At 30.9% G+C, this 12,584-nt stretch overlaps 3 protein-coding genes across 3 annotated transcripts; 2 read left to right on the forward strand and 1 right to left on the reverse strand.

Annotated features, from left to right (window-relative positions):
- Positions 1 to 430: 430 nt before the first annotated feature.
- On the forward strand, positions 431 to 3,333 carry LOC105617356 (lymphoid-specific helicase-like; the record flags this gene model as incomplete). Its single annotated transcript, XM_012198917.1, has 6 exons — positions 431 to 829; positions 898 to 1,514; positions 1,722 to 2,350; positions 2,436 to 2,830; positions 2,919 to 3,168; positions 3,260 to 3,333. Coding segments are annotated over 6 exons (2,364 nt in total), but the record flags the coding sequence as incomplete, so codon positions are not given.
- A 367-nt stretch (positions 3,334 to 3,700) lies between these two features.
- LOC105617218 (uncharacterized protein KIAA1841 homolog) lies at positions 3,701 to 8,398 on the reverse strand. Its single transcript, XM_012198785.1, has 9 exons — positions 8,314 to 8,398; positions 7,261 to 8,044; positions 6,749 to 7,129; positions 6,368 to 6,634; positions 5,991 to 6,288; positions 5,598 to 5,826; positions 5,252 to 5,519; positions 4,995 to 5,173; positions 3,701 to 3,810 (listed from the first exon to the last, which is right to left on the reverse strand). The coding sequence occupies exons 1-9, from the start codon at positions 8,396 to 8,398 to the stop codon at positions 3,701 to 3,703; spliced, it is 2,601 nt and encodes an 866-aa protein (XP_012054175.1).
- An 801-nt stretch (positions 8,399 to 9,199) lies between these two features.
- LOC105617358 (deoxyhypusine hydroxylase) lies at positions 9,200 to 10,447 on the forward strand. The gene is given in 4 exon segments (XM_012198918.1): positions 9,200 to 9,479; positions 9,750 to 10,070; positions 10,136 to 10,163; positions 10,165 to 10,447. Coding segments are annotated over 4 exon segments (912 nt in total).
- Positions 10,448 to 12,584: the final 2,137 nt, after the last annotated feature.

Raw genomic sequence — 12,584 nt, forward strand, 5'->3', positions numbered from 1 at the left:
ATATATATATATATATATATATATATATATAAATATACATATATATATATATGTATATATAAATATATATAAGTTTGCTTTCCAACTTTTATAAACATTCTTGGATGTGTATTTATAAATATACAACAAGGCTAAGTTTCCACTTGATGCTATAATGTTTATTTTCAGTATCAAAACAAGTCATGTAATCAAAATTGATAATATCAAGCATTAATTTCAATCATGTGTTTTGATGCTGAAAAATGAACGTAGTGTTAGATAAAAATCCAGTCCAATATTTGATACTTGATTATTTGGTTTTCTGTTGAGAATTTCAATAAAGGATTTAGCAAAGAGACATTATAGACTTTGTCTTCTCTTTTAAAAATCATATATCAATGAATTTAATACACTCCAGTGACGCTTGTTTAAAATTCTTTCGTTTTCTCTTGTAGAAGATACATTAATTGCTCCGAGTGATGTTAAGTTTAATAATGGTCCATTGGAAGAAGTGAAAAAGCCAATAAAACGTAGAAGAAATTCCAGCGAAATTGAGCTTAAAAAGAAAGAGGAGGAGGAATATAACAAGGAAGCAAACGAGCAGAGATACAAACATTTGATGCATTTGTTGAATAAAAGCAAATTTTATTCATCCTATTTGATAAATAAGATTGATGATAAAGATAAAAATAAAAATAATAAAAATGAAAAGGTTGCCAAAAAGAATCATTACAAATTTGTTCCACAAAAAAAATCTACCATTGAAAATGATGAAAATATATCACCAGTAAAGAAGAAGAAGAAAGCTAGTGGAAAAAAATATAACATACAAGAATACATATCTACAGAGGCAAGTATAATAAGATTTAGATTCTTGGATACACAGACACAATTTAAAATTGATTAAATGTTTTACAGATAACGAGACAGGTAAAGTCTACAAGGGAAAAAAAGAATCTGAGCATAGAAGAGATAGAGGCAGAATTATCTGCGGATTCGGATAATGAATTGAAATTCGAACCGGAATCAAAAGTAAATGTTAGCAGCACTGATATTGTATCGATATTACCGAAATATTTTTGTGGCAATCTGCGCGATTATCAACTAAAGGGTTTAGAATGGTTAAAGTTGCTTCATAAAAACAGCCTGAGTGGAATCTTGGCTGATGAAATGGGACTTGGAAAAACAATACAAACGATAGCTCTGATATGTCATCTTGTAGAAGAAAGACAAGCAGGGCCTTATTTAATAATTACTCCTCTCTCTACTATACCAAATTGGCTCATAGAATTTGAAAAATTCGCTCCCGTCATACCGATCTTTTTATTCCATGGCACAATAGAAAAAAGAAACGCTGTACGCATGAAAATTAAATGTATACATCCTGTCGAAGATAATTATAGGACACAACCTGTTGTACTCACTACATATGAAGTACTAATACACGAAAGTAAATTCTTTCAATCTCTAAGATGGAGATACATCATAATAGATGAAGGACATAGAATAAAAAATTATAAATGTAAACTGATCAAGTATGTAACCACTAAAAATTAATCAGTGATTTAGTTCTTTTCAAAACTGATTACAAGTTCAATAAAATAATAGATATTTTGATATATCTATATTTGGTAGATATTTAAAAAATATACTTAATTTAGAAAATGATTTTCTCATTTAATTGAACTTTTGTATTATTTTTCTTTTAACATTAAGCTTTGTATATAATGTTTATTTTTTAGAGTGCTGCATAGTATTCGTTCCATGAATAGGCTAATATTAACTGGAACGCCACTTCAAAACAATTTATCCGAGTTATGGTCTCTTTTGAATTTCCTATTACCAGAAATTTTTGATGATTTGGACACATTTGAATCGTGGTTTGACGTTAAAGAACTTCAATATCAACATGGCACTGAAAAACTTCTGAAGCAGGAAGAAGAAAAACATGTATTGTCATCGTTACGCGAAATTTTAAAACCATTTATGTTAAGACGAGTAAAATCGGAAGTTTGTTTAGAAATTCCTCCTAAGAAAGAGTTGATAGTTTATGCGCCACTCACGGAATTGCAATACGATTTATATAAGGCAGTATTAAATTATGATTTAGAAATGTTAAGTAAAATCGAAGTACCGGATCTGATTATACAAACTGTAAATGGTGAAAGACCGAAAAGACAATGTTTTTTGAGAAGTCCGTACGGATCTATCAAGAGCAAATCCAAGAATAGAGAATTGAATATTTCAGTAAATAATAATATTAAACAGAAACCAACCAAATCTGAGGATAAATTATCGAAATGCAAACAATATACTGATGTCACAGAACGTAATAGAGAGTTCCTTGTCCGTATTAATTTTCAAAATAGAAGTAAATATTGTTGCATTAACGCAATATCTCACATGATTTTTATCTCACACGTTTTATGTTATTTCACTTTTATTTATATTTCTAGTGCCAATGTATAAAAAGATAGTGAATCATCCATACTTGGTTCACTGCCCACTGAATTCGACTGGTTTACCGAAAATTGATAATGATTTAATCAGATCCTCCGGTAAACTGTTAGTATTGGATGCTATGCTGGCAAAACTGAAAATGCGAGGTCACAAAGTTTTATTGTTTTCGACAATGACTATGATTTTAGATATGATTGAAGATTATCTTACGTTACGAGATTATAATTATGTGAGATTAGATGGTACTACTAAAATTGAAGTACGGAAACAAAATATTGCTACTTTTAATAACGATCCAGATATGTTCTTGTTCCTTATATCAATTAGAGCTGGTGGAATTGGATTAAATTTAATGAGTGCTGATACTGTTATTGTATATGATAGTGATTGGGTGAGTTAATATCAATATAATTTTCCACACTTTCCATTTTTGCTGATATCCGTATTTTATTCACACACTTGCTTTTCAATGCTTACAGAATCCACAAGTGGACATACAAGCTATGGCTCGATGTCATAGAATAGGGCAAACAAAACCCGTGGTTATCTACAAACTATGCACTAAAGGAACAATTGATGAGGCAATTATGAAACGAGCCGATGCTAAACGTATTTTGGAGAAAATGGTTATGTCAAAAGAACTACAATCTCTTAATATAAATAGGGTATTAGAGATGAAAAAGTTAATGGAATCTAAAGAATACAAAATTGTTACATCTGAAAAAGAAGGTAAGTTCTGACCATCACATTTTCTAAATAATAAAGGTATATAAAGGTATATAAAGAATTGTTGAAATTAGTAGATCAATTTTTTTTGTAGTTTTTACAGAGATGGAATTGAACAACTTGTTAGATAGAAGTGATATGATAATTAAGAATGATATAATGATATAAGTGACAACTGTGATGCGTCTAATTTATTAGATTAAATCAAGAATAAAGTACAATAAAAGAGTATTTTTCGAAATATCGATTAATATTTATAGATTAATAATTTATTACAAATATTACAATACTAAAAGAATTATATAGATATTCAACTTTATCTTTTCATAACTAATTCATTTAATTTCTTAATAAAACATATTAATTGAAAAAAAACTTAAAGTTATTTATCCTATTTCTTATTTAATTATTAATTGATATGGAGTATTGAGTGTGTACGTGCGCGCGCGTGTGTGTGTGTATACCTTATATAAAATCACAACAAAATTTTTCCAATAATATTTCAAACAAATCTTTAATCGTATCTATATACAAATTAAGATTTATTTGACTTAATACGAGTCTTTCCTATTGAAGGATTCTTGTATTTATATGACTGGGCCAATCGTTCGCGAAACTCGACTTCTAGTTTTACATATGTCCCACCTGTTTCAGATACATATTATTTATGTTATTTTTTTTTTAAGTATTATTCACATGCTTCCTTATTCATATATATATATATATATATATATGTAAGTATACATACAATAAAATCCAGAAGTCCTAAAACGGTTAATTATCTCAGAAAGTATTGATTTATTGGAAAAATGTTTTAAAATTGTAGAGTTTAAAAAAATTTTTACTGATTAGTTTGACTTTGAGTAGCGTCGCCAAGATTAGGTTATACTGATTTTTTTTTTAATAGACCATCCTATTTTTTAATCCAAAATGTAATAACTAATGTCAAGAATTTTTCGAAACACTTGACAATAAAGTTCATTTTCATTAACGAGGAAACTATACGAAGTGTTAAATTCTGATTTTAATAAAACTTTGTATAGGATACATAAAAAAATAAATTTAGAAAATGTTAGTTGCGATGGAAAAATGGTTTAAAGGAATAAAATCTTATGTAACGTGGATTTTAGTTTTTTTGTTGTATCTTAAAAATTATTCGAGATATCAAAAAATGTTTTATACAAAACTTTTACAATAAAATTATCTCTGTTTATCGATATCGATAATAAATTTTTGCATTAAATATTTTTGCATTAAAAATTCATTTTTATGTAAAAACGAAAACAAGAAAAACAATCTCCAATGGCCTTAATCTTGATAAATATTATCCATGGCATAACAACATTCAAGAGGTTTTAATCATCGGACATTTCGGATAATGCTCACTCTAATGATGATGGTACTGTAATTTTCAAATCTTATAATTCGAAAAGTACTTAATGAAAATGAATGAACTTTATTGTAATATTTTGAAAAGTTCTTGGCACCAGCTAAAAAATAAAGCATTTCATTTAAAAAAAATCGATGTGACCTTGATCTGGACATTGGCAACGCCACCCAAGATCAAACTAATAAAATCAGTAAATAGATTTTTTGAATCTTTCAATTTTATCTGACACATTTTTCCAATAAGCCAATACTTTCTGAGATAATTAGCTAGTTTCGGGATTTTTAGACCTCACTATATAGCTGCATTTCGATTTCATTACCAATATTGAAAATTTATAGCGCATGTAACGTGTATTATAGATTTTCGGTATTGATAGGGAATATCGAAACGTAGCCATAATATGATCGTAATTATAAAATATATTGCACGGAAAACATACCAACAGGTTGCTTAGTTTTATAGCCATGCTGTTGCTTATTAAATTTTGAAAACAAATTCTCTGTGATTGTTCTCTTTGTCAGAAGAGCTGTCATTTGCGCCGCAGCTTTTTCTTCAAAATCTCTCTGATTATCTTGATTGTGTCTTACATTTAAATTCCCACTCCAACATCTACCATTCCTAAAAGGAACATAAAAATCATATATAAATATTTTGTGTTATAAAGATACTTACTATTTCAACAACACGATTTGTTACTTGTGACTACTTTGATGCTTTGCTTTAGCCATCGACTTTAATATGCCTAACGTATTGGATTCTTCACTGTAATATGATTCGTCATCTACACTGCTGTCCTCGTACACGGTCCCGCCGTCGTCTTCATCGTCTTCTTCGTCTGTAATCGAGGAAGTAGGAGACGAAATATCCGTGGTTACGGAAATTCGCCGATAAATCTTCTGTACAGACTTTTGCGAATCCTGTATTTGAAGTAATCGACGAAGTCCCGAACCTCCCCAAATTTTTCCTGTTTTGTGAATTTTTTCTGCGTTATAGAATTTGATCCTGCATATATAGAAAAGATAGCGTTAAGTTGACAATTTACCGAGCAAACCAAGTTTTGGTCTCTGTGGCACAAGCTCGATTCCATTCCACCACATCGTATCCTTACACACTAATTTGCCTGGACGAAGAGACGGATCGCGTGTTACTAGCCGTGTAATTTTTTCTGGGAAAAAAAGCTGGGGTGCTTCCAAAATTATCACTTCTCTATGTGCTGTCAAGATATTTAACATATTTAATTCTTTCTCGCCCTTTATATCTGGTACATGTTCCTAAAAAAAAAGAACTCTATATAGAAATCTTTATATAAACTATATTTTCATTATATTTTTATATGTATATTATATGTATATTATAAACAGTATATTATATACATCATAAACAGTAAATTCATTTTTATAACGCAATTATGAAGACACATAACATTGATACTAACTTTGTATTTACATCCACTTTGATGATTCGATAAAACTTCAAATCTATAAGCAGATTGACTACAACACGGATATCTTCCCAATGGGAAGGGCATAGGTTTCTGTTGCTCGTTTACGAAGAATTGTGCAGATTCCGGATGATAGCAGCACCAACCGATCTGATGTATTGGAAAGTATATATTGCATTGTTGACAGAACACAAAATGACAGTCTCCCCACAATCTCCAATATACTTTGCGCCAAGAGCGCAATTCCGATCGCAAGGAAACGACATAATCATTCAATGTCCAAGTCAAATCTCTGCAAAGTTATTATTTTTTATTTCTTAAATTTTTCATGCATATAATAATGCTTATATATAAAAATATGTGTCGTGTACCTGACATGTTTGCTATGAACAGTTCCCTTATTATCAATTTTCATTGCACTTGGAATGCAAGGCACAAAATCGGAAATCGATTGTATAACATTCTTGCCGCACTTTCCACATCTAAACATCATAGCCAATGAACCATAGTGTCCCTTTTTATTATCTGGAGTGGTCTCCATTAGAGAAGCGATTAACTTACAGAACAAACGACTCTGAATTTTATCTTTTTTATCTTTTAGCATTTCAACATCTTCATTAGTAAATAATTCAGCCAATCTATTTGTAAACATCAATAAAAAAAGAAAATTTTAAATTAATAATTTATTACAAATTAGATGTAATATATCAGGTAAAATACAATCAAAACTATAACAATAATAAAATGCATGCCTTGTAAGAAGATTATCATCTAGACATGTTAAAATTGTTGATGTTTTTAAGATATCCGACATATTATCGTGACAATACTGCAAACAATTTTCCAAAAGCGGTTCCATTTGTAAAAAGCAAGCGGACACCATAATTGGAATGACACTATTCGCCTCTAAAACTGGCCATTCTGACTTTTTTATGATATCCTTCTTCACCCATCTCATCAACCAATCGAAAATAACTACATCACAATGGACCGATATGTCTATCTCGTCGAGTTTCTGTCCTGCTGTAACATCAGCGAAATAACACATTTTTTGTATAAGAAGTTTTTGTGGACATCGAAAATTTTTTCTGATATTTTTATCTTCATCACAAACATGGATTTCCACTTCATTCCTATAATGCATTATAAAAAAATAATATCAATTATATTATTAAACGTGGACAATTAATCCAGTTATTAAAAATACTTTTAACTTTATGTTGCAAGATGTTTGAAAATGTAATTGCAATTAAAAGATACTTACTCCAATGATTTCTTTGTCTTATTTTTTTCCTTGTCTCTTTCTTTATGAATTGAAGTTTTATTTTCAATTACATTATTCAAAGAAGAACTTTTCTTAACATCCGCAACAGCAGTGGACTTTTTAATAATAGGTTGCGATAGGGCAGATTTTGGCAGCATGTATGGCAAAACAGAGTCTAATAATCCTTCGTGCAAAATATCTCTTAGATTTTCCTTCATGACTTTCGCCAAATCACATTCATTCTCTTCCAAATGTTCTTTAGTCTGTAATACTTTTCCCTTTCCATTTTGGACTTGACTATCTGATGACTGATTTGTTTCTTTAATAGTATCTTCTGTCTCTAAACATTTATTAGAAGAATTTTCTACACTGGTAGATTCCTTCGCAGAACTGTTATTACATGTGTTAGAAATATTGCTATTACAAGATGTCACAGAAGAAGACTGTGAACTTATCATGCTTTCTGATGTAAATGAATTTGATTCCTTATTACTTGTTTGTGCCAGGTTGTATATTAATGTTTGTATAGGATCATTATTCTCATTTTGTTGTTCGTCAGTACTAAGATGGCAGTTATCATTGGTTGTTTTACTATCCTCATGTGTTTCTAGGTCTAAATTAATTTTGGCTAATTCATGCCAGTCGATCTCGCTGTTAGCACTCAATATCTTAGCCAGACCTTCGCAATTATCATTAACTTGATACGCAGTTCTCATAAATTCGAAAAATGCTCCAATTGTTAATTTAGAGTGCTTATCTTCCTGGAGGTTTCGTAATATCTCCGCTAAATTCAAAGTTCTCATTATTACTATCCATACATTTTTAAATCGTGATCATGACACAACTCAACCCATTCTAGTGCAGTTATCGCTCGGCTTATTGCTGAGCTTTTCTATTTGGTACACAATTATTAATCAAAAACTTAGCAGCAAAAATTGTGCTAACGGCATTAGATGGGGATACAGAGAAATCATCAAAATACTTCAAAATAAAGGTGCAGCATCCAGTATCTAACTTCGGTGCGATCTAGCATACCAGTAAGTGTACATATACCTTCGTTACTCGTCGAGGCACATGCTTTTAATATTGTACTTGCGCTTAAAGCGATATTGTCATGATCATTTTTTTGTGGTTCCATATTTTTAGGAGATGCAAGTCAATTTTATCCTACAGGTTACTTATGCATCAACGCAAAATTTCACGTCAATATACCTTTGACTTACAATTATAATGCACAAATTATAACAAAAATTTTAATAGAAGATCGAAGAGTTTAGATAATTATGAAATATTGTGTACTCAGTATCACAAATCATTAGAAGAATGCTTTCACTCTTCATATCCCAATAAGTCTGGACAAATCTCCTATTTGAGTCTCGATCAGCTGACTGTGTTCCAAAACTTATAAAAAAAAGATATCTTCAATTTTTGTTAGAATTTCGTTCTAAAACACATCAAAAAAAGATCCTAATTCTGTTTCAAAAACATGGCCCATATATACTAATATGGAGTAAATCTATTGTTTCCATATGTTATGATTCCTGCTTTAACTCATGGCATGTTAACCTAAAAAATTATCGCATTGAATTGAGACAAATGAATCGTTAATTTAATAATAATAATACATTAGTAATATCTATACCAACTCATTAAAACTAATAGATATTCGTTTGGAAATTAATTAAATTGGTAAGAAGTTTGACAACAGTTTATAGTTATAAATTTTTCAATTTTCATACAATATTTTTGTACAATATTTTTCTTTTTCTTTTGTGTAATTATTTATTAAAAATTTATATTATTTTATAATTACATATTTTTTTATAATTACATATATTTATAATATTCTATGTATTTTTTTTACAGATCTAATACTACATATTTGGAATTTTATTTCTCATTTATATTTATATATGTAATATTTAACATTTAATTAAAAATGGTTCAAGCGAGTGAAAGCGATATTTTGACTATAGGCGGAGTTCTAAATGACTCTGCCAGGCCTCTGAAAGAGAGATTCCGCGCTCTATTCACTCTGAAGAATATCGGTGGTGCAATGGCAATAGATCAGATCCATGCATGCTTCAAAGATCCGTCAGCATTGTTGAAACATGAGCTTGCATACTGTCTAGGTCAAATGCGAGATTCTGCAGCCATTAATATTTTAACAAGTGTCCTGGAAGATCTGTCACAGGAGCCGATGGTACGTCATGAAGCTGGTATGTGTTTGGCATGCACAAGTTTCATCCAAGCTTCAATAATCTATTCAAAAAGAAAAATTAAAGGAAAATAAAGAATCTGTTTATTAAAATTTTTAAGAGAGTAAAGTCTCACTGTAAAAAGTAAAACTTACTCTTAAAAAATTGAAAACTCTTTTTCAAAAACAATTCTTTTTTCTTATCTTAATTATTTACTCTTTAGATCCACTTAAATTTTGAGAGTATTCATTCTTTGTGCTATTTTATATCTATATGCATTTTTTTTCACAGGAGAGGCACTGGGTGCTATCGGTGAGTCAAGGGTAATTCCTCTATTGGAAAAGTATCGCAAAGATCCTATTCCTGAAGTAGCAGAGACGTGTGAGTTGGCCTTAAATCGATTGAGATGGTTAGAGTCTAACAGTAATGCAAAGAACTTACAAAAGAATTCATACTCTACTATTGATCCTGCACCACCGGCAGAAATAACAGACGTAAAAGTCTTGAGAGATATTTTGTTGGATGAAAGCAAGTCGTTGTTTGACAGATACAGAGCAATGTTCTCACTGAGAAATTTGGGTACCAGAGAGAGCATTCTAACTCTTACTGAAGGTAATTATATTAATCTAAAAATATTAAATAAATACTAACTAATCGAGTTTTGTTTTTTTATAAAGGTTTGAAAACCGGTAGTGCCCTATTCAAACGAAATAGCGTTTGTACTAGGACAACTTCAAGACGAGACATCCGTGCCAGGATTGCAAGCATCATTGGAAAATACGGAGGAAAACGAGATGGTCAGGCATGAATGTGCGGAGGCTTTAGGTTCCATTGCCACTCCTGAATGCTACAAGATATTAAACAGATATCTCAATGATAGTAAAAGAGTTGTTCATGAGAGTTGCGTAATCGCCTTGGACATGTGCGACTATGAAAATAGTACGGAATTTCAGTATGCCGATACGTTGGTTAAACTTTCTGCTGCGTGAAGAGATTTATTTATATTATGATTATTTCTTATATCGAATGAAAGAAGAGAAATATATAAACCTTTATCAAGTTAGCATTTTTAAAAATCAAAAATATGATCCATATCAAAATTACAATTTTCAATGAGAGTGTTTGTTAACTTGACAAAGGTAAATGTAAATTATTCCCCTTAATCATAGTACATTTTTATGCGAAGTTCGCGTGAAATAATCTAATCAATTCTAATGGAAAGCTACAATAAATAAAGGTATTGTTACATTCCTTAAATCTTGAACATACGTTTTCATTTCTTGCCTAAATTTTCAATTTTACTCCAGTATATTTTTTACTATGAAAATAATAAGATGAGATTTCATCAGTTTCAACTTTAAAGTAATGAAATTTAAGATAAGCATTTTTTTCCAGTGATTTGCTTACGACTACATTTGCTTTTTGAAAGTACAAACACAAATGTAAATATTCATATGTGCTGTTCAAAGACATAAATGTTATTGCAAGAAATAGATAAAACATCTACCTTATTAATGATGGATTTATAATTGTACATCGGTATTCATTAACTAGGAATTTTCGTAATGAACGTGATTAAGATTAACTTCGGTATATTAAATCGATCGTAAGGAAAGTATGTGTTTTGTCATAACATACAATAAGATGACTTCTCTTTCCAAGAAAACGGTAAAATCGGCAGATTGAATTGCGGTATTATATGCGGGTGTACCGCTAATAGCAAACGAGCTTGATAAGACTCGCGATATGAACCGGGTATTACAAGCGAAATCGATCAACCGTTGCCGCTCCACTCTGTTTCTGCATTCGTCGCTGAAACTTCGTTTATTCGAAATTCTTTCTCTAATCGCCCGGAAGCGTGTCCGCTGGGAATTCCCCGTGATGGAATTTCGAAATTATCCGTATGCAGTTTCATGAATATCGCGTGCCGTCTCGCGCATTCATTGGCATACATTCGTTATTGCTTCTATCACTGCAAGTACAATCTTTCATACTTTCCGCAGTCAGCGAGATAAATTTTTTTTTTTTTCGTTAATCGTTTCTTACAACGTCAGGATAACGTTTAGATCGATGAGAGGAGAATGGATCATCGAGAGGAAAGATTTTTGATTCGCGAAAGAGGAGAAACTTTCCTTGAACTGAATAATGAAGCGATTAATCAGAGTCAGTAAAGCAAGACTGACGCATTGTAAATATTAGACAAACGGATGTAGCTCGTCAAAGTTTCGACAACTAAACGCGAACAGGACTTATATACTTCACAAACGAATAATTAAGATATCCACGTGCAACGTTATTTTCAAACATATTCTTCAAAATAATCGCCGAAATGACAAAAGATTATTTCACGACTACATCTATTTTTCATTGATTAACACATCGTTAGAGTATTATTCTACGCACTACGGGATGGAAAATAATTTGCTGGAATGCAAAAAAAACTCTTTATGACTCGTCCCTGTCTTCTCGCGCGAAGATACTTTTAGGATGATTTATTTCTCTTGGTATCTTTGTCAAGATACTCGCAACGCTACAGCTCGTTGTAAAGTATAAGACGATTCTCTTTCGCCAAAGTGGGAAGAGAGACGGACGGGGGTGGTCGATATTAACTGCGAAGCAGTTCCTTCCCCAATGGAGAACGCGGTGGCGAATAGTCACATGCCGGCCGCGGTCGAATGCAGACTCTCGCCCGCGCATTCCATTACCACTTCACTTAAAGTAAGTTTATCGCCAATTAATTACAATAAACAATACATCAATAATTACAATAACTCGCCAAAATATGCCGACAACATTGCAATTGCATTTCTAAGCAACTAGAATGATTTTCTTATATTATCTTATTAGCAGAATTTTCTTAAATGCTTATCTTTATTTTCTTACTTTTGGTTGCATTTTCTAAACAACACATGCAATTTTTATTCAAATGCATTCTGTTTTTTATAAGGTTTCATGAAACAAAATTACGAGTAACTCCTATGAAGCTATATTTTCACAATTGCAATACTTTTGATTGAGAGACATTGACTGTATTTTAAAGTTTTGAATAAAATTTTGAATATATGTGTTTAATATTTCAAATTTTTATGAAATGGGAAGTATTTTGATATTTTTAAAATATATTAT

Source organism: Atta cephalotes (assembly GCF_000143395.1).
Source record: "Atta cephalotes unplaced genomic scaffold scaffold00012, whole genome shotgun sequence".
In the NCBI taxonomy this organism is placed as follows: Eukaryota; Metazoa; Arthropoda; class Insecta; order Hymenoptera; family Formicidae; genus Atta; species Atta cephalotes.

Coding starts and splice junctions, on each gene's coding strand:
- LOC105617218 (XM_012198785.1), bottom strand. CDS start 8,398: ATGGAACCACAAAAAAATGATCATGACAATATCGCTTTAAGCGCAAGT. Junction 8,045..8,313: donor TGCCTCGACGAGTAACGAAG/GTATATGTACAC, acceptor CTTTGAATTTAG/CGGAGATATTACGAAACCTC. Junction 3,811..4,994: donor TAAAACTAAGCAACCTGTTG/GTATGTTTTCCG, acceptor TATCTGAAACAG/GTGGGACATATGTAAAACTA.